Source organism: Oncorhynchus mykiss, chromosome 14 (genome assembly GCF_013265735.2).
Source record: "Oncorhynchus mykiss isolate Arlee chromosome 14, USDA_OmykA_1.1, whole genome shotgun sequence".
Taxonomy (NCBI): domain Eukaryota; kingdom Metazoa; phylum Chordata; class Actinopteri; order Salmoniformes; family Salmonidae; genus Oncorhynchus; species Oncorhynchus mykiss.
The window spans coordinates 19,142,270-19,165,051 of NC_048578.1; the positions used below are offsets into that span (position 1 = coordinate 19,142,270).

General features: G+C 41.1%; 1 protein-coding gene across 1 annotated transcript; it reads right to left on the reverse strand.

Moving 5' to 3' along the window:
* Positions 1-1,860: 1,860 nt before the first annotated feature.
* LOC110487747 (annexin A5-like) lies at positions 1,861-22,075 on the reverse strand. The gene is made up of 13 exons (XM_036943659.1): positions 21,981-22,075; positions 21,696-21,740; positions 18,074-18,161; positions 16,374-16,468; positions 15,015-15,128; positions 10,053-10,143; positions 5,607-5,686; positions 5,231-5,281; positions 4,503-4,596; positions 4,297-4,392; positions 4,009-4,067; positions 3,747-3,869; positions 1,861-2,366 (listed from the first exon to the last, which is right to left on the reverse strand). Exons 2-13 carry the CDS (start codon positions 21,696-21,698, stop codon positions 2,307-2,309), a joined length of 954 nt encoding a protein of 317 aa, XP_036799554.1. The 5' UTR covers positions 21,699-21,740; positions 21,981-22,075; the 3' UTR covers positions 1,861-2,306.
* Positions 22,076-22,782: the final 707 nt, after the last annotated feature.

The following is a 22,782-nucleotide window of genomic DNA, read 5'->3' on the forward strand; positions in this document are numbered from 1 at the left end:
TTACAACCTAACAATTAGATGTTACAACCTAACTATAGTATGTGTTGCAACCTAACTACATTACGTTACAACCTAACAATTAGATGTTACAACCTAACTACAGTATGTGTTGCAACCTAACTACATTACGTTACAACCTAACAATTAGATGTTACAACCTAACTATAGTATGTGTTGCAACCTAACTGCATTACATGTTACAACCTAACAATTAGATGTTACAACCTAACTATAGTATGTATTGCAACCTGACTACAGAATGTGTTGCAACCTAACTACAGCATGTGTTGCAACCTAACTACATTACATGTTACAACCTAACAATTAGATGTTCCAACCTAACTATAGTATGTATTGCAACCTGACTACAGAATGTGTTGCAACCTAACTACAGCATGTGTTGCAACCTAACTACAGTATTTGCTACAACCTAACTACAGTATGTGTTACAACCTAACTACATGTTACAGCCCCAGTACATGTTACAATCTAACTAAATGTTACAACATAACTAAATTACATGTTACAACGTAACTACAGTGCATGTTACAATGTAACTACATTTTAAAACCTAACTACAGAATATGTTACAACCTCAGTACATGTTACAACCATAACAACATGTTACAATGTAACTACAGTAATGCTACAACGTAACTACATGGTACTAACTACAGTACATGCTACAATGTTACAACCTAACAACATGATACAACCTAACTACAGTACATGTTAGAACCTAACTACAGTATACATTACAACCTAACTTCATGTTACAACCTAACTACAGTATACATTACAACCTAACTTCATGTTACAAGCTAACTACAGTATACATTACAACCTAACTTCATGTTACAACCTAACTACAGTATACATTACAACCTAACTTCATGTTACAACCTAACTACAGTATACATTACAACCTAACTTCATGTTACAACCTAACTACAGTATACATTACAACCTAACTTCATGTTACAACCTAACTACAGTATACATTACAACCTAACTTCATGTTACAACCTAACTACAGTATACATTACAACCTAACTTCATGTTACAACCTAACTACAGTATACATTACAACCTAACTTCATGTTACAACCTAACTACAGTATACATTACAACCTAACTTCATGTTACAACCTAACTACAGTATACATTACAACCTCAGTACATGTTACAACCTAACTACAGTATACATTACAACCTAACTTCATGTTACAACCTAACTACAGTATTCATTACAACCTCAGTACATGTTACAACCTAGCTACATGTTATAATATAAGTACAGTACACTTTACAACAGACCTACGCGTTACAACCTGACTACAGTACATGTTACAACCTAACTACAGTACATGTTACAACAACATAACTACAATAGATGTTACAACCTAACTGCATGTTACAAACTAACTACAGTAAATGTTACAACCTAACTACATGTTACAATATAAGTACAGTACATTTTACAACAGACCTAAATGTTACAACCTACCTACAGTACATGTTACAACCTAACTTCAGTACATGTTACAACCTAACAACAGTTCATGCTACAACTACTGTGGTGTCAATAGGGAAGTCCACTAGATATGAACTCCCTGCTTGTTTTGGCTGTTTCTCCCATCTAGTGGTAGAATATCAACATCACTAAAGACTCCACGGCCATTCGATTGGATGACCTGTAAACTACAGACTAAACTTGGCCTATTAGATATGACATGAGTTACTATGTCATGTAGATCTACTCATATTAGAGGTGACTGATACCTTTATCAGCCCACTCCTATTGCAATTCACAACTTCATATGTTATTAATGAGTGAAACATAATAGTAGACATGAACCTTTTAATAAATGAACAGTAACTTTATACTTCGAACTCACAGACACATAAAGGCATTAATCAAGATAGAATAAGATAGCGTGTTGATTTAGGTAACAAAGGAAATAACAAAAACAAATGGATATAGCAATATTACTCACATTATTCCTTGAAATTAGACATGTTTACCAAAACAAAACATAGTTTGCTTCACATGACCATAAGAGTCAAATAAAGGAATATTTGAACAATATGGGAGAAAAGAGGGCACACAGTGTTGAGTTCAGTATGTGTTGAATGTGGACAATCAAGATACATAGCCAGTACAATGAAGTGGTAACTTAAGCCAATCGTCGAACAGAAGATCAAATCTAACATTAATTAATTATAATTGACGGACAGAGTATCAGGTGTAGCTCATTGTGGCGCCATCACGCATCATCATACAGTACCACATCATCAAAAAGTCCTCAGTCATTTCCTCCACAAAGATAGAGCAAGGCCTTTCCGTAGTCCCCAGTGGTGTCCTCCTGGGAATAAGTAAAAAAATAAACACAAACTGGCATTAAAGGTGTTGTCAGCACTACCAAGCAGATAATCAGCCTATGAATTACGTAGGTCTTGTATACTCAGGTTGTACAGCTGATGTACAACACATCTGACAGATATTTGTGTGATACAACAGAGAGTTAGTCTGCAAAAAAAAAGGGTTACAAAACCATTGCGCAGTGTCTTCACAATGGCGGTGTAAACAAATATCTACATCAGTTGTAGAAATGGACCGTCATACCGCACAATGTCAACCTGACGCAAGTCAGAGAGGAAGGCTGCTCATTACTACCAAGTCAGAGAGGAAGGCTGCTCATTACTACCAAGTCAGAGAGGAAGGCTGCTCATTACTACCAAGTCAGAGAGGAAGGCTGCTCATTACTACCAAGTCAGAGAGGAAGGCTGCTCATTACTACCAAGTCAGAGAGGAAGGCTGCTCATTACTACCAAGTCAGAGAGGAAGGCTGCTCATTACTACCAAGTCAGAGAGGAAGGCTGCTCATTACTACCAAGTCAGAGAGGAAGGCTGCTCATTACTACCAAGTCAGAGAGAAAGGCTGCTCATTACTTCCAAGTCAGACAGCATGTTATGCTGAGTCATGAATAATACAGTGTTAGTAATGGATGATGTATGCTGTAGATGGCGGGGTTGGAAATAAGGATGCATGACAGGAGGTTGCATGTTTGTACTGGTCCTATCCATTTGGCACTACACCAGTCTCTAGTACGCCCTCATCATTCTGCCTATAGTGCGGTATCGTCATCTCCCATGTTAACAGGGCTGAAACCAGGTATTTTATTCTTCCTATCCAGATACTGATGAGCTAAAAACCTAGTAGGAGACTCAGGAGAGTAACAGCTTGTCACAATGGCCCACTTGCTAGAATATGTAGGGAGCAGCTGGAATAATTGAGGAATATTGGAATATTGAGGCAGCTGGAATAATAGACTTGTCACTCAGGTGATTTCCCAGTGTATTGGCTGCAACACAAATCTATCTAATGACTCTCTATCAGTGGAGGCTGCTGAGGGGAGGACGGCTCATGTGGTTGATCCCACTCCATTGACTCCACTTCAGCAATTATTATGAGCGTAGTCCCTTCAGAAGCCTCCACTACTCTCTAGTGTCATTTGATAGGTGGTAGCTGAGTATAGAAGTAGATTATTAGGGTTAGTTGTTAGGTGGTGAAGATGAGACTAGTGCACTGTACCTGGTTAGAGGAAAGACTAGTCCACTGTACCTGAAAACTAATCTATATGCAAACAGTTAGGGGAGAGACTAGACCATTGTGCCTGAATAGTTAAAAGGGAGACTAGCCTATTGTACCAGACTGGATAGAGGAGAGACTAGCCCACTGTACCTGGATGGTAGTGTAAAGAGAGGCCCCATACATCTTCTTAAAGCAGGCTCTGATGTCCAGCATGTCTGTCTCACCCCTGGACACCATGATTCTCATTAGAGTCTGGTCATCAGTGCCAGCACGCTAACAAAGAAACAATGGACATCACAATTACAAATACCTAAACCAAACCTCTGAAAGCCTTTTTGGAGACATGCGTTGGTAATTGAAACTTTCTGGTAAATCCTCCATGGAATGATAGATGACAACACAAAGACCATACCCTCATAGACCTGTAGAGGGACTCTGCAAAGTAGGCTGGGACACTCTTAGCACACTTCACTATGGAAAGGAAAGATGACATTCCCAAATGATTAATTCATGTTTCAAAATAAAGCATTTATGGAATACGTACAAGATGTATTGACTGATAGGTGGTTTAGGTTTGATTTGTCAAAATGCAATACAGAAATGTCATTCTTTAATTGTGTTACATTTTAGTTTTGTACATTTTTTTCTAATCTTTTTTTTTACTTTACTGCTGTTACTTGTCATCATTGTAGAGTCTTACCAACTGCCAGCATTAAGTTCTCCAGGTTTCCAGTAGTCGCGCCCTCAATGCTGTCCTCAATATCATTGCCAGACACCTTCTTGTAGGCGTCAAACACTTGCAATGAAAAACAAGATACATATGAGAATTTGATGTTATTTGATGTTATAATAAAAGTGCAGAATGCAATTCTGTTTTAATGATTGAACGAAATGGCACACACACACCTAGTCGAAGGTGTTCATGGCTCCTATTGCCCAGGATGTTGATGAATTTCTCTTCGTCTGTGCCAACCTTCCCCTTGCCAGCAGCAATCAGTTCCTGAAACACACACTCAAATACAAGTACCCCACTGATAACAGTTTATTATAGCACACTGAGCAATGTTATTACAATTGTGGCATGCAGGTGTTTGCCTCAAATCCTGTCTTTGGTGTTCAGAATGTCTTATACTATCAACTGTTTAACACAACCTTCACTAGTTGCAGTATAACATAGCTTGATCAATGATCTATGAAGAAATGCAAATATTCTAGTTTAGTCACTGGTTTCACTGAATATGATAAGGCCATGCTCAATGAAGTGGATGTCAAAGGCAAGGGACCCTTCAGTGGACCTGTATTATATATGCATGTGTATAATCATTAAATGTACTATAGCCTACAATGTTGATCCAAGTATGAAAAGAAAAAAAAACAACAACATTTTTTTAGCTTTAAAATCCATGGGATTTTCCATTCCAGGAAGAAAATGTACTAAATCCATTTTTAATATCGATCATTTATCAGCGAGCACTATGATACACTTGAAGCTTGCTTTGTCCTTTAGGCCTACTGTATGGTAATGGTTTGGAGCCATATCCTGAGCATGTTAACATTTGAGCACTGAAGACAAAATGTAATTTCTTGCCCTATAGCACTTAGCGATCATCCCCCCACTCATTGGGTTCTGTTACCATTGCATCTTTCTCAATCCTGTTGTCATCCACCCCTTCATCATTACTCCTCTACACAAAAGAACAGAGGAGCAAAGGGGAAGAAAAAATAACAGAGGGGAAAAGGTTAGTGCATCATGGGAGTAGAGTGATGTCTACCCTTCATGACCTAATCTTTGCTGAGTCCCTCTCAACCTGGCAACCTGGTGGGTTAGGTTACCAAGACCCAGAGGACAATGATATTCTTACTGTACGTACCCTTCCCTCCTCATTCCTTCTCACTCCATCCTCACCTTTCGTGAACCACCCATGACTTTATAAGGATATCACCAAAGCACTCCCATTATCAGACAGGGAATACTGTATCTCTCTTATCCCTCCTTCTCTCTTCGTTTACCTGCAGAAGCATTATTAGAAGCTTTTGGAAGTTGCCCGAGGTGTCACCGGTGATATCTTTCTCCAGCTTCCCACCGCACTCTGAGAAAGACGAGAAGAGGGAGAAGGGAAAGACAGAAAATTGTTTACACTTATATCTGACAATGGTTGCTAATGGCAGCAATCGACCCAGATTGGACGTGCTCTGTTTAGCTGAAGGTCTCCGCCAGGGAGATTTGATTAGCAGGGTAACGGATGGATCCGCCTTCTCCGGTGTCCATCTCAGATGGCCAGGGTGGCTCTAATCCTTGGCCTATTGTGCCATTAGCCTGGTTCAAATCTGTTTGTGCTGTGACAATGGCGTGACAATGACCATAGGAGGCAGCACAAACAGATCTGGGACCAGGCTGTTGTGCTAGACCGTTGCTGTGTCTATTGGCTGAAGATGCAGGACTAGGAACGTACTCTTGAAAATAGACTGGATACTTGATGCAGTTGATATAGTGTTTATTTTAAGTTCTAGGGGTTGATCAGCAGTGAGGTGAACACATTTTGACGGGATGCCCTGCAGGAAGATTGTTTGATTGTACAGCTCTAAATTAAGAGGCATAGTTCAGAGTGAACAAATGTATGAAACTAGTCAGGGGTGAGCACAGACCTACCATTGGTTTACATTGGTGGTCAACAATGCATGGTAATCCTGTCTATCCTAGACCAAGGCCATATAACTTTCCTTCATCCTTCAATGCTATTGGTTTGAAGCAAGGTGTCAGACTGCTCTCATAGCCCAGCGAGAGAAACATCTAGAATACGAATGAGTGCAACAAACAGACATTCAGATTCAAAGCAAGGTTCCGCAATATGTGGAACCGGTGGCCATATTGCATTCAAATCAAAATCACATTTTATTGGTCACATACACATGGTTAGCAGATGCCATTGCGAGTGTAGCGAAATGCTTATGCTTCTAGATCCGACAGTGTCTAACAGGTAATATCTAACAATTCCACAACAAAACCTATTATCTAACGAATTCCACAACTACACTGTTTGTATTCGACCATGTTTCCAGTCGCCTTGCCATGATTAAATGCGGTGGTATGTGCATTCAGTTTTGCGTGCATGCTGGCATCAGTCCTCGGTTTTCTGGTTAGGGAAAGTTTTAATTGTCACAGTGGGTACAACATATCCGATACTCTTCCTTATAAACTCGCTCACCGAGTCAGTGTATACGTCAATTGTTATTGTCTGAGGCTACCCGGAACATATCCCAGTCCACGTGATCGAAGCAATCGTGACGCGTGGAATCCGATTGGTCAGACCAGTGTTGGATAGACCTAAGCACGGGCACTTCCTGTTTTAGTTTCTGCCTATAGAAGGGGAGCAACAAGATGGAGTCACGGTCAGATTTTCCAAAAGGAAGGCGGGGGAGGGCCTTGTATCCATTGCGGATGTTAGAGTAGCAGTGATTGAGCCTATTACTCGCTCGTGTACTACAAACAGTATGCTGATAGAATTTAGGTAGCCTTGTTCTCAAATTAGCTTTGTTAAAATCCCCAGCTACAATAAATGCAGCCTCGGGATATATGGTTTCCAATTTGAATAAAGTCCAGTGAAGTTCCTTGATGGCTGTCTTGGTATCCGCTTGCGGAGGAATATACAAGGCTGTGACGATATCTGAAGAGAGTTCTCTTGGAAGATAATACGGTTGGCATTTGATTGTACGGAATTCTAGGTCAGGTGAACAAAAGGATTTGAGTTATTGTATGTTGTTACAATTACACTTTGAGTTGTTAATCATGAAACATACACCCCCGCCTCTGGAATCAGTTCAAATGCCCTGGGAGGTGTAGACAAAGGATCCGCTTTGGGAAAGTCGTATTCCTGGTCATAGTGCTGTTTGTGCTCGTAAGTTGACGTCTCTCTGATATCCAATAGTTCTTCCCGGCTGTATGTAATAACACTTAAGGTTTTCTGGGATAACAATATAAGAAATAATACATAAAAAAACAAATACTGCACAGTTTCCTAAGGACTAGAAGCAAAGCTGCCATCTCCATCTGCGTAATCTTGCTATTCACCGAGCCAATCTGCATTCTGAGAGTCTACCTGTCACCGCTTTAGCTCTAGGGAAGGCACCGATCCAGCATTTGAAAGTAGAAGCAGGAGGGTATCCAGGTTATGGAGATTGGATGTAACATGTGGAATGTGGAATTTTATTTGATGGACTGTGAAAAAAAGGGAATGCAGGAGTGAGAGGTCTGGTCTCGGGCACACTCGTTCATCCGCTCTGGCTCGCTCATCTTCAAAAGAATCCGTAAGTTCCCGAAGGCAGTTTTTCCGAGCGGATCCGAAGCCACCCGTGCTCCATCGTGAATCATCAACGACAGGTGAGTTGGATAATCCTGAGCCTATGCAATTGGGAAGAGCTAGGTTATCGGTAGGGGAAAGCTCACGGAGGCTGAGTTCAAACTGTTGTCTGTACTGTGGAGGGGTAGGACATTATATAGCTATCTGCCCTGTTAGGAAACCCTTGTCTCTAGTGGGTACAAGTACTCTGGTGAGCCAGACTGGGAGTTGCTTAATTCCCATCACCCACACACCTTTTTTTTTTGTGCTTTTGCTGTGGGGAGACCAATCTAAGTCTTTCCGAGTGCTCATTGACTCTGGGCCTGATGAACGTTTTATGGATGCTACTATTGTTTCTGAGCTTGGTATTCCCACTCAGCCTCTCACGGTTCCCATGGATGCTAGGGTACTGGACGGCTGCTCAATAGGTAGAGTCACCCATAGTACTGTGCCCGTTCATATACGGGTTTCAGGTAACCACAGTGAGACCACACAGTTCCTCCTCATTGCATCTCCCCATGTTCTGGTTGTCTTGGGATTTTCATGGCTCCAAAAACACAACCCTCTTATTGACTGGACCACAAGCTCCATCCTGGGTTGGAGCCCATTTTGCCATTCCCACTGTCTTCAACTGCACAGCCTTGCCCGAGATGTCTTCCTCAGGACGTTAGCAAGGCTTTGGATGTTTCTGCCATTACTACTGAATACCATGACCTCCTTGAAATGTTCAGTAAGGCACGTGCTACTTCCCTTCCCCCGCCCCGTCATTATGATTGTGCCATTGATCTCCCAGGCACCACACCACACCACACCACAACCCACCTTGGGGTCAGCTATGTTCTCTATCTGGGCCAGAGACCAAGGCTATGGAGGAGTACATAGAGTACATGTTCTTCATGTCAGTCTCTGGCTACTGGGGCCGTCCGTCCGTATGCAACTCCTGCCGGCGCAGGGTTTTTCTTGGTGCATTGACTACTGGGGACTGAATGACATTACGGTTAAAAATTGGTACCCCCTACCACTCCTCTCCTCTCTTTTCAACCTCTCCACGGGGCCACCATTTTTTCCAGGCTGGACCTTCAGAATGCCAACCACCTGGTTCGGATACGCGAAGGGGATGAGTGGAAAACAGCCTTCAACACAGGCAGCGGACATTATGAGTACCAGGTCATGCTGTTTGGTCTCACCTGTCTCAAGCTGTCTTCCAGGCTTTGGTAAATGATGTGCTCCGGGACATGCTCAACCGTTTTGTGTTCGTCTACCTTGACGACATCCTGTTTTTTTCCCAGTCGGCCCAAGAACATGTTCTTCATGTCAGGCAGATCCTTCAGCGCCTCCTGGAGGACCAATTGTTCCAGAAAGCCGAGAAGTGTGAGTTCCACCGCTCTACAATCCCCTTTCTGGGATATGTCATCACTGAGGGTAATGTCCAGATGGATCCTGGAAAGGTGAAAGCAGTGGTGGGGGGTGGGGGGGTACTGTCACACCCTGATCAGTTTCACCTGTCCTTGTTATTGTCTCCATCCATTTCAGGTGTCGCTTGTTAATCCTGGTGTATTTATCCCTGTGTTTCCTGTCTCTCTGTGCCAGTTCGTCTTGTATGTTTCAAGTCAACCAGCGTGTTTTCCCGTGCTCCTGCCTTTTCTATTCTCTTTACCCTCCCGCATGACCATTCTGCCTGCCCTGACCTTGACCCTGCCTGCCACACTGTACCTCCTGGACTCTGAACTGGTTTTGACCTTTTGCCTGTCCACGACCATTCTCTTGCCTACTCCTTTTGGATGTAATAAATATCAAAGACTCAAACCATCTGCCTTCCATGTCAGTATCTGGGTCTCACCTTGTGCTCTTATATGAGGAAACTAAGCTCTTTCCTGTAGAGGTTGAATGAATCCCACTGGACACATACTTCAGTTGAACGTTTAGTTTTGATTTAAATTCAACGTGAAATCAACAAAAAATATTGCCCAGGTTAAAAATACGAAATTCCCTTGACTTTTAAAACCCAGTTTTCCACGTAGATTTTTCTGTTGAAATTACATGGAAACAATGTTGATTCAACCAGTTTTTGCCCAGTGGGATATGTTATGAATGTGTCATGACACACTTAACCTCTTACCTTTCTTGTAGACTTTGACAATGTCTTTAATCTGAGCGCAGGTCCTAGACGCCAGGATCTCAATCAGCACGTCGTCATCCGTCCCCACCCCCTAGGGAACAACAATCAGAGACTCTCAGACAAGCCCACTCAATACCTGGCTGGCCATTCTGTAACAACCAGTGAGTATACGTGGACATGAAACAGTCTGAATGATTCAAAAAGACAAGCCTGTACATGATATATGCTGCTTCACCTTCTCAATTAGTGCACTATTCACACTATATACACTACCTTTCAAAAGTTTGGGGTCACTTACACATTTCCTTGTTTTTGAAAGAAAATAAAACATTCTGTCCATTAATAAAAGAACATCAAATTGATCAGAAATACAGTTTAGATGTTGTTAATGTTGTAAATGACTATTGTAGCTGGAAACTGACAATTTTTTTAAATGGAATATCTACACGCAGGGTACAGAGGTCCATTACCAGCAACCATCACTCCTGTGTTCTAATGGCACGTTGTGTTAGCTAATCCAAGTTTCTCATTTTAAAAAGCTGAAAACCATTGTACTGATTAAAGAAGCTGTAAAACTGGCCTTCTTTAGACTAGTTGTGTATCTGGAGCATCAGCAGTTGTGGGTTCGATTACAGGCTCAAAATGGCCAGAAACAAAGTACTTTCTTCTGAAACTCGTCAGTCTATTCTTGTTCCGAGAAGTGAAGGCTATTACATGTGAGAAATTGACAAGAAATCATTCAATCTCGTACAATGCTGTGCACTGCTCACTTCACAGAACAGCGCAAACTGGCAAACCGGGATGCTGGCCATCTAGGCAGAGGGTCAAAGAAAAACCATATCTCAGACTGGCCAATAAAAAGAAAAGATTAAGATGGGCAAAATAACACCGACTGAACAGAAGAACTCTGCCTAGAAGGCCAGCATCCCGGAGACATCTCTTCACTGTTGACGTTGAGACTGGTGTTTTGCGGGTACTATTTAAAGAAGCTGCCAGTTGAGGACTTGTGTCTGTTTCTCAAACTAGACACTCTTATGTACTTGTCCTCTTGCTCAGTTGTGCACCTTGGTCTCCCACTCCTCTTTCTATTCTGGTTAGAGCCAGTATGCGCTGTTCTGTGAAGGGAGTAGTACACAGTGTTGTACAAGATCTTCAGTTTCTTGGCAATTTCTCGCATGGAATAGCCTTCATTTCTCAGAACAAGAATAATCTGACGAGTTTCAGAAGAAAGTTATTTGTTTCTGACCATTTTGAGCCCATAATCGAACCCACAAATGTTTATGCTTCAGATACTCAACTAGTCAAAAGAAGGCCAGTTTTATTTCTTCATTAATCAGCACAACAGTTTTCACCTGTGCTAATATAATTGCAAAAAGGGTTTTCTAATGATCAATTAGCCTTTTAAAATTATAAACTTTGATTAGCTAACACAACATGCCATTGGAACACAGGGTTGATGGTTGCTGATAATGGGCCTCTATATGCTTATGTAAATATTCCATTAAAAATCAGCCGTTTCCAGCTATAATAGTCATTTACAACCTTAAGAATGTCTACACTGTATTTCTGATCAATTTGATGTTATTTTAATGGACAAAAAATTTGATTTTCTTTTAAAAACAAGGACATTTCTAAGTGACCTCAAACTTTTGAGTGGTAGTGAATGTATGTGTGTGGGTTTTTAAAACGATCAGTCTTTTCTGGCCCAGCACCAGTGGAGAAATGTTGTGAATTCCATATCACCTACACACTCTCCATGCAGGATCCAAATCCACGTTTCTGGTGTAGCAAGGGCCGTGCTCCTATCAACTGAGCCATCAGAGCCACCGCTAATGTGAGAAACACTGAGCTGATGCAGGACAGTGTAACCAGAATGAACAAAGAAGGATAGTGACCTTACAAAAACAGCCCTTATGTAGCTGTGAGAAAGCCACTAACATGCACATACATGCTTTTGCCCTACACTGAAACAAATGAAGGTTCTTAAATGGTTCTCCCTCAGCTCTTAAGGTTCCTTGGAGAACTCTTGCCCGATAAAGAACCTTTGAGTTCTTGTGGGGTTCTTGATGTGGCATCTACGGTTCTTAAGAATTCTAAAAGGTTCTTGAAACATATGGAAGCCTGCAGATGTGTCCTTTTCATAGCACACAGCAAATTGGTCAGTGTTAAATAGTGTTGATTGTTAAGTGTAACATTTCTAGTGTTGATTCAATAGTTAACCCTCCTGCTGTGTCCCGGTCGAATTGGAACGATTTACAAGTTTTCTCTCTGAAAAATGTAGTTAATTTAATCTGATTGTCATAAGGTTCCATGACTTTGTCCACAGAGGGCATCTGAACACACAAAATACATTTTGATGATTTTCATGACATTTTGGGTGTTTTATTTAACTTTTGTACACCTGTGGTGTTCCCGGTCAAAAATGACCGGTCATTAGAAATGAATGGGTGAGACAACAATTAGTGTATACAATTGTGTTCAGGCACATGCCCATTCATCAGATGGACACACATCCTCTCCCAGACCCCACATGAATGTGTGTTTGAGCACACACACACACACCTCACTCCCCTTCTTGGCATCCATGGAAACGCCCATGGGAACCTTTCCCCAATAGAATCTTTCCCCCACGGGAACCACACCTGTTGGCATTCTCACAGACAATCGCAACATTGTTTCAATAATATATAGATCTTTTCTCGCAGCTCTAGTATATAAAACCTTTTTAAGGCCTTGCTCACAATTCATTCTGTGGCAGCACCATGACCAAACGATATACTGTTTGTGAGGCTCTTGATCATATCTTTGATCATGACACTGGTGAGGAGGAGAGAGTTAAGCTTTAACGCAAAGTAGTCTGTGATAAATAGCACAACATGTTTCATCTGAGCTTTTGTTTTTTGATTCAATATAATCCATACATCATGCTTCTTTTTTTAAACCCAAAAACGAGTTGTATGAGCTCAGGTCAATGAGGCCTACGGACCATAAATAGCAATTGTAATGTTCACAAGAACTTAAGTTGATTAAAACATCTTACACAACATTAGGTGATAATATATGTATTATTATGGATTTAAAATCAGCTATAACTGGGCGGTCATTTTGCAGCTCCTCTCACGGCCCTAACCCGCTTGTCCCAGACCTGTTTTGGCTGGACCCCTGAGGCTGACAGGGCATTCATGGAGCTCAAGGGACATTTCACCTCCAGACTCATCCTCGTTCCTCCTGATCCTACTCGTCCCTTCGTTGTAGAGGTGGACACCTCGTACACCGGAGCAGGGGCGGTCCTTTCATAGCGGAACGAGGGGGACAAGATAACGCACCCATGTGCCTTTCTTTCCAAGCGGTTCTCGCCAGCAGAACGCAACTACGATGTAGGCAACTGGGAGCTCTTGGCAGTCAAGTGGGTCGTTGAGGGGTGGAGACGCTGGTTAGATAGGGCATATCATCCTTTCGTGATATGGATGGACCATAAGAACTTGGTCTCCATTCAAGAAACCAGGAGGTTGAACACTTGCCAGGCTAGGTGGACTCTGTTTTTTAACTCTAGCCTATCACCCAAGATCCAAGAATCAGAAAGCAGATGCCCTGTCCGGCCAACACGATGTATCTAATGAGGAGAGGGACTCCAAGCCCATCATCCCCAGCTCCCGCATTGTGGCTCCCATGTTATGGAGTATAGAGACCACGGTATGACAAGCCCAGACCCGAGAACCTGAGCCCGGCGGGGGTCCCACCAACAGACTTTATGTTCTGTGATCAGCCCGTTCTCAAGCGCTACAATGGGGACACTCCTCTAAATTAACTGGGCATCCAGGGGTTAATCGGACACTAGAGTTCCTGAGGCAGAGATTCTGGTGGCTCAACATGATTGAGGATGTGAGATCCTTTGTTGCGGCCTGTTCCACCTGTGCCCAATGCAAGTCCTCACGACAGCGACCTGCTGGGCTGCTCCAACCTCTGCCCATACACAGTCAGCCCTGATCCCACCTGTCCGTAGACTTTATCACAGGGTTACCTCCATCCCAAGGGCTTACCACTATCCTGGTGGTCATGATCGGTTCACCAAGGCAGCCCATTTCATTGTCTACCCAAGTTGCCTGAAGGAGACAGCTGATCTCATGATTACACGTCTTTCGACTACACAGACTTCCCCAGGACATTGTCTTGGATTGTGGGCCCAGTTCGTTGCACAGTAGTGGAAAGCCTTTTGCTCCCTGTTGGGGGTGTCGGTGAATCTCTCCTTGAGGTTCCACCCACAGTCAAATGGGCAAATGTAGAGGGCCAACCAGGAGCTGTTTCGTCCACCAAGGCTAGCAACTGGAGCAAGTTTCTCGCCTGGGCAGAGTATGCTCACAACACAGTGCCAAACTCATCCACTTGACTGTCAATTTTTATGTAAAATGCATCACACCAGCTTTATTTCTGTATTTTGAATGTTATATATCTTGAAAACTTGACCACTGATATGCAAAACATTTTGGGACTATATCAACAATGGACTAATGAAAGAAATACCAAAAGATTGTTTTGGGGTGGAGTTTTCCTTTAACCCCTGACCCTGCCAAAGCCTAGCAGTACCATAGTACTCAATCAGTTTTGGACAAACCTAACAGGGCTCAATGGAAGATGAAAAACATGGCCACACATATTACACTTCATTAGTGTAGCCTATAATGGACTGGCTTTCTGCAGGGAAAGAAGAACATATTTCAGGAGAGCTAGGTTTAAGACCATTATCTGATGGAGCATGTTAATGTTCACCTGAAATAATCTAGACACATGACCAATATCCTGCACATACTGTACCTCATGGTAAAAATACCATACGATTCCTAATTCCACATACCTTAAACTGTACTTTACCTTCATTCTATGTAGACTCACGTTTGGCTGCACAATACATGGCTTATTATTGGAGCCATAACCAAACATAGACTATACATTGCTGTACTTTACCTTGAGTGCTTTATGGAGTTGAGAGGCGTCATAGGAAATGGGAGGCGTCATCAACGCCACAACGAGCGTCTCGAACAAGCCTCCCAGCTCCGACTTTAAAGCACTCACAAGATCCTGTGGAAAAATAAAGTCAATATTAAGATAACTTAGACAATGGAAGAAGTGCTTGCTTTAGACAAATAGAGCCAAAATCTCTTACTCAATTAATACATTTGAATTATTCACAAGACCCTGAGGATATAATAGTCTATAATTCTTTAACTTTGAAAAATGGAATAAGTGTTTGATTTGGATCTTTAAAAAAACAAACCAAAAAATATTTAAGGTGAATTCCTTACCTCAATCAATTTATAAAAATTCTTACAATTTTGCATGATTAATATTCTGATAACTTTGACAATGGAAGAAGTGTTTGTTTAAAGTAAAATTAAAACACAAAGAATAACAGAGCATAAATCCTTACCTCAATCAATGCATTTGAATGATTAACGGGTGTTTTGATAACATGCACATAGAAGTGTAAAACGCTTGGTTTATGAGCGAGAGTTCATTTATTAGTATTGACAATAAAAAACATGAGTTTAGTCGTTCCTAATACATACAGTATACTGGAGAGAGAGCGAGAGTTATCAGACACCCTGAAAACTACATTTATTGTTGGCTTTTCTCTTATGCTAAACCACCAGACAATTATACACATTACTCACAGAAGTGTACATCGGAATGGATTTTTATCGGCCATTTATCATAGATTTGGGTATTTTTGAAGTGCCGATCTGAACAGGCAGAGGCCAGAGAAAGAGAGTGCGAGAGACACGGTTGGATGAATAAAGAACCATTTGAAAGTGAGACTGACAAGGAGAAAGAGGGGGAGGAGGGATATGTGTGGATGGAGAGATTGTGGTTGGGTAGGTAGGTGGGTTGCAGGTAAAGCAACTTATGGCATGTGTGGGTGGATAATATTTCAGAACTCTCATGAGGGCCTATACTGTAGGTATTGGACAGATGCTATTCATTACGGATAAGTCACAAACCTCTCCCAGTCCCAGTGCTGCTAGCTACGTGACATCTGCGCAATGGCAATACCGTCATGCCAGTCTGCCCCTACGAATAAACCCCATATCTGAGAATAACAGTAAAGCATTTTGGCAGTATGTGGATGGATTCTTCTCATTGAAATTCATACTTGGATACCCTGCACAAGGCAATTGGGTGTGCATATGCTCTACTCTTATTCAGTAACAGTAGAAAAAATGGCATACTGTTTTCCCTTAGGTGACCCTTGTTTTGGCTGATGAGTGATGGGGTTGGTGACATGACCTATAGGCTTCAATCAGACCTGTAAGCTTCCTGTCTCACCTTTCCGTGGGCCTTCTTGTACTCCACCTTAATTTCCTGCCGTTGATTGTTGCTGCGCGATGCCAAGAGCATGAGAATGGTGTCCTCATAAGTGCCTGTCAAACATGATGACAAACTTACAGTAATTAATCTTAAATCAGTGACTTGAGAACATGTCTTGATCATGAATTGCAGAACTCATTAAAACAAAGCCACCCCTACCAGTTTGGAATAACTAGTTAGTTTACACATTGTTTATGTAGTGAACCAAGTAAAGAAATTCCGTTTGTGTTTACAACAATAAAGGGATGAATCACCCCAAAATCTACATTTATCAGTGATTTCCATGCCCTATGTTGAGCTGAGTCTATATTCCATAAAGATAGTTTGGTCATTGTGGTTTGAAAGGCAACAACAAACATGGACAAACTATGTTGGCCTGGACCACGCTATATGTATTCAAGGAAATCTACAGGCCTCAATTAGATTAGCACCATGTAATTTCATCTGGAGGATGAACCGTCCCTTTAATAAGCACTAGATCAACATTTAGACCTATTCTCACCAGGGAAATGATGAGACAAATGGACCAACACACAAACAATCAATACCAATACTTTTAAAAGGCATCAATACCTCTGGGATACAGCAAAATAATATCAGGGCTGAGACAATTCACGGCAGATCCTGGGCAACGTTGAAATAGATTTGTTATCCAGACTTAATTATGCCATAAAGCAAGTCACCGCTTATAATGTTATCTGGTTAAAAGATCAGAGTTCAGATTGATTTTGCGCTCCAACTATAAGTCAAGCTATAATTCACAGACATGCCTCCATTTTACGATCATCTTCCAGTTTACTTCCTCTGTACAACATTGTGTCTTTTGGGTTCAAGGCCATCGAATGAATCACAACACTGGGACAATTGGTTTAAACCAATGACATATGGAGGAAATTGTCGTTATGGTGGTCATTACAGATGTAAGATCTTAATTTGATTACTATTTTGTTGAGATTTGTCCTGCAAGGCAGAACATTAAAACTTGTAGTGTATTTTTTTATTTTTAATGTTCTAAAGTCTAATGTCCAGACTTGATTTGCCCTAAATAAAAATATATTGACCCCTAAAAAAAGGGCCATTAATTATAATCCACATAATAATTCAAATTTCCTGTTGCTGCAGGATTATTAACCTGCTGTAGCAAACGGGCTCAAATTAAGATCCTACAATATATCTATATGTACTGCTGTGATGAATTCCAGGTCATTTGAGAGGGAAACAAAGTTGAAAGGGAGAGTAAGAAGTTCCATAAAAACATACCATTACAGTGGCATTATGCCTGGGGAAATAAAGTATTGTACAATATATTTAAGTACAGGTCGTTATAGTAGCAGCCTGACACTTTGCACAGCTAATTACATTTTTCTAAGCAAAAAAGGTGTAATTAAGGAATAAATACTCTGTAAATACAGCTTAATACAAAAAATGTTTACAGTATAAATACATATTCCACTGCAGTTTCTCTGGTAGAGTTTATATCTGTGGCTCAGTTGGAAAGAGCGTGGAGATAGAAACCCCAGGTTTATGAGTTCAATTCCCTTTGGGGCCACATACTAATATGTTTACTCTCACTGTACTGTAAAAGGCTTTAAAAAGTGTCTGCTTTTTAGGCTTATGCTGTATTTTTATATTTATAACTTTAAGTGCATCTAACTTACCTATGCCTTTCATGGCCTTGTGTAAGAGCTCAGCATCCTGCTTGGCATTGCAGTTGACAAAGTCTTTCACACTGCCTCTGTAGGAAGCCTGTGGGAAATGAAAAACAAATGATGGACAGTGGGAACAGAATAGATTGCCTGCATTTCCTAAAAATGTGTCATTATGGGACAGACATGGGAGAAAATGTTTTGCACAATCAAATTATAATCTAGCTAGCAAGTTTGGTTGCAGAGGTGAAATCTTGGCATCAGAAGGGCGATTCTATTGGGATGTTATGCAGCTCTGTCTCCATGCTATCCTCTTCTGTGAAACTGAAACTTTTTCAGAAGGTTCTTCTCAAGATGAGAAGTTCTTCATAGACACTCTGTACTTTAATCAGTCCCTCCCAGATGGTTAGGCTACTGTAATGCAATCTGTGTTCATACATGTTAGCAATCAATGCTTCGCAGAAGTAAACACATACAAACTCACTTTGATAGCACTAGCCTGTGTCATGGCGAGTCATAGTTCTCTAAATTCTCCTTGGTTTCATCTTTGAGGAAAATATAATTTGAGGAGAAAAGCAATATAACATCTCTTTCAACCTTTGACTCAGTCGGATGTCAGCACAGGTGTGAGATTTGAGAAAATTATTCTTCCCCTCTCTTCAGCAAAGCTCTGTCCTCACAATTTGCTTTGTTGTGCATTCCTTTGTCTAAGTACCAAGAGTATACTGGTATGTGCTGATCAAAAAAAAGACACCATTTGAATCAACTGAACGTTCAATTCTGATACATAGACCCTGGTTCGATTCCAGGCTGCATCACAACCTGTCGTGATTGGGAGTCCCATAGGGTGGTGTACAATTGGCCCAGCATCGTCCGGATTAGGGTTTGGCCGGAGTAGGCCATCATTATAAATAATAATTTGTTCTTAACAGACTTGCCTAGTTAAAGAAAACATTTTGAGAATGCAATTGTCCTTTGCTGTAGCATTACAGGTCAAATGAAAGGCTATTAGCACAAGGTGTTCAATTCTTCTACTATGTTTAATCATTAAAGATGTTGATATAAGGGAGCAACTGGATTTACAAGTCCGTGGGTGAATAGATAGAGGGGGGTGAAGACTACTTTAGTGGCAGTTGGTGACTTCAAATTTGAGGAGGATGATGGATTCATATTATTTTGAAGAAATGAAAGCTAATGGGAAGACAATCTTCATTTGATTATGATCTGAGACAATGTCCCATAGATGCGGTAAAGAGGTCAATGGAACTCGACCAAAACAATGGAAATGCCATGGAAACACGTGAGGGAAAGATTCCGTGGGGGAAAGATCCCGAATATCCTCATTGCCTCCCAGCAACATTAGCCTAGATTTAGGCTATTGTTTATTTGTATATTTCACACGATGTTGAGGTAAAAATTGGAGTGTAACGCTTGTATGGATGTCAACCAATACATGTTAATTTCGTCATCACCAATCAACTGCATTACAGTTAAAAACAACTTTTACTACCACCACCGATTTCTCTATGCTAGCTATGCTACCATCTTATATGAATGGGAGTTAGCATTTAGAAGTCACTTCTTCTAAACCTGAAAAGGGACTACTTCTAAATGTTATGAGCCAAATGTATCCAAATCGGACTTTAGTAACCACACTGGGCCTGTTATAATACATCAATCATGACGGATTTGACGAATATCCACTTTGTTAGATCAGATTTGTTGAATGTGCACCAATCCTGCATCCTTCTTCTATTCCCCACGGTCTGCATTCTAGTGACCTCTTTACTGCATCTATGCATCTACACTCAAGTTCACATGGGTCATAATGACCTCAAAGGTTTGAGAAAGGATGCATTAAATTACATTTGTAGAATTGCCAGAAGAAGAGAAACGTTGACTGACTACTGTCCTAAGTATTAAAAAAAGATCTCCCTTAACATCATTCTGGTGAATAATACAAATAATCAGTGATTCATGTATAACTCAATGCATCTGCTATTTGTATTTACAGCTGACCCCTCCTGTTCCTTGATTAAGAGGTGATGACTACTCCACTCTACTACCAGTGTCAACTGTCTTCTGACTTGAGAGGCAATCTGCACAAACAGTAATCAACCAATGCAAATAGGCCTATGGGACAATCCACTGCTTGATTGATTGCATTTGGCTGTATTTACTCAACGGCTGAAACCCATTACGAGTCACACCAACCAAAAGAGACCATGTCTGTCTGTCTGATTTATTTCAAGTTTCCGACACAATGTTTACATTTACATTTATGTATAGGGATTGGACTGAGGGTGGACATTAATATTCTGAGCTAGAGCCCCATCAGTTACATAGTCTACCTGACTACTTAGGGGTTTTCAAGTTAGGTCTCCCCTGATGAAACCCTGTTCTAGGTGGGTGGTGTTAGACCCACCCTATCCATGTTACCATGCTTATGGTATTACAACACTATGCAAATTAACCACTATTATATGTAAGTGGACCTCTGTCTTTTTAATCATCTAATCAAATAGTTAGAAATATTCATAACGAGCTGAAGAAGACCTCTACAAACAAATCAAAGAAGTGAACTGGATGAACAAGTTAATACTTGATGCCACAGCAGGGAAGCTGTTTGCTGTCATATTGCCCTTTTAATGAAGAACCCTGGCCAGTACATTATGTAGCTAGCTACTGAAGAGCTACTGAAGACCCCTTGCCAGTACTGTCACTAGCTACTGAAGAACCCTGGCCAGTACATTACGTAGCTAGCTACTGAAGAACCCTGTCCAAAAGTGGCCTTCGTGTAGCTACTGAAGAACCCTGGCCAGTACATGATGTAGCTAGCTACTGAAGAACCCTGGCCAGTACATTATGTAGCTAGTTACTGAAGAGCTACTGAAGACCCCTTGCCAGTACTGTCATTCGCTACTGAAGAACCCTGGCCAGTACATTACGTAGCTAGCTACTGAAGAACCCTGTCCAAAAGTGGCCTTCATGTAGCTACTGAAGAACCCTGGCCAGTACATTATGTAGCTAGCTACTGGAGAACCCTGGCCAGTACATTATGTAGCAAGCTACTGAAGAACCCTGGCCAGTACATTATGTAGCTAGCTACTGAAGATCCCTGGCCAGTACATTACGTAGCTAGCTACTGAAGAACCCTGTCCAAAAGTGGCCTACATGTAGCTACTGAGGAACCCTGGCCAAAAGTGGCCATCAGTACATTATCTAGCTACTGGAGAACCCTGGCCAAAAGTAGCCATCGTTGCCACAAGAGGTTGGTGTTCCTTAATTGTGGAGGACGGGCTCGTGGTAATGGTATCAAATACATTAAACACATGGTTTGATGCCATTCTATTTGCTCCGTTCCAGTTATTATTATGAGCCGTCCTCCCCTCAGCAGCCTCCACTGATCGATACATTATGTAGCTACTGGAGAAACCTGGCCAATTATGTAGCTAATGACGAACGCTGGCCAAAAGTGGCCATTGGTACATTAGGTAGCTACTGAAGAACCCTGGCCAAAAGTGGCCATCATTGGATAATGATCCCAAGTCAACCTGAACTTGTGTGGTCCATTTTACTGATGTATTTGCAATACTTTGAACTAACACAACAGTAAGCAAACAAAAACACTTACCATGAGATATAACTTGTTGATGAGACTAAGTAGAATTGGTAAAATCTGAAAAAGCAATCGTGTAAGCATAACAGGTTGTTAAATCATCATGGTCACAAATGTCCACCTACAGATGTTCTTCAAATTTTGTAGAAAAATATGGTAATTCATAAGTAAAATTAATTGAGCATAGGATATCAAATACACATTTTTTTATATTAAATATACTCATGATTTTCTGTCTTGTCTCATATAATTCACAAAAACATTGCAATATGAATAGAAAAAAACTAAAAGGTATCTTACCAAAGATGTCTTGTTTTCTGACCTCTAAGAATGGACAGTGCTGTAAAGATACCGTGGGCTATGAAGATGTTATGGGCATTGACACTTCTCTACCCCACCCCTCAACAACAGCAGTGTAGTGTGTGGGGATGGCCTAATTGTACTACACGGCTGTCCAAATAAAGTGTCCTATTTCAGCAGCAGTCAACCAAATGGGGGATCATGACCTAATGCATTCTGGTGTTTTTACAACGTAGTATACGGATGATACATTACAACACTAACACATGGACAAGAGAGACAGAAAGAGAGACTGTTGTGACAATGAGGGATCCAATAGAGATCTTTTACCACCCGTTTGAATTTCAGCCTAGAATTTCCCTAAATAGGCTATAATTGGGGGTTTCAGACATCAGAGACTTTATTTCACCCACGGCCCCACAATCCCATTCCAACCTTAAGTTCCATTTACTGGAAGAACCTGTCAGGTGGATTGAGACTGCATCTACAGTAACTCACAAGGACTAAACCACTTCTCAACCACCTCACCAGACCTGGATCTGATACACATCAAATACTTTGTCATTTAGGTTTCCCGGTACAATAGAGTAGCAATACAACAATGCACATATAGAATAGTCCCAAAAGTGCAAACTCTAAACTAAATCAAGAGCTGCACACCTCAAAATATTTTCTGGGATTTTAAAGTGACATGTCGGTATGTACTTGACTGAGCAAACATGGGTTATCTACAGCATGTTTATATTTCAGAGTTGGAGGAATGTTAAATAAGTCAATGTTAATGGAAAATCATTTCCCCCAG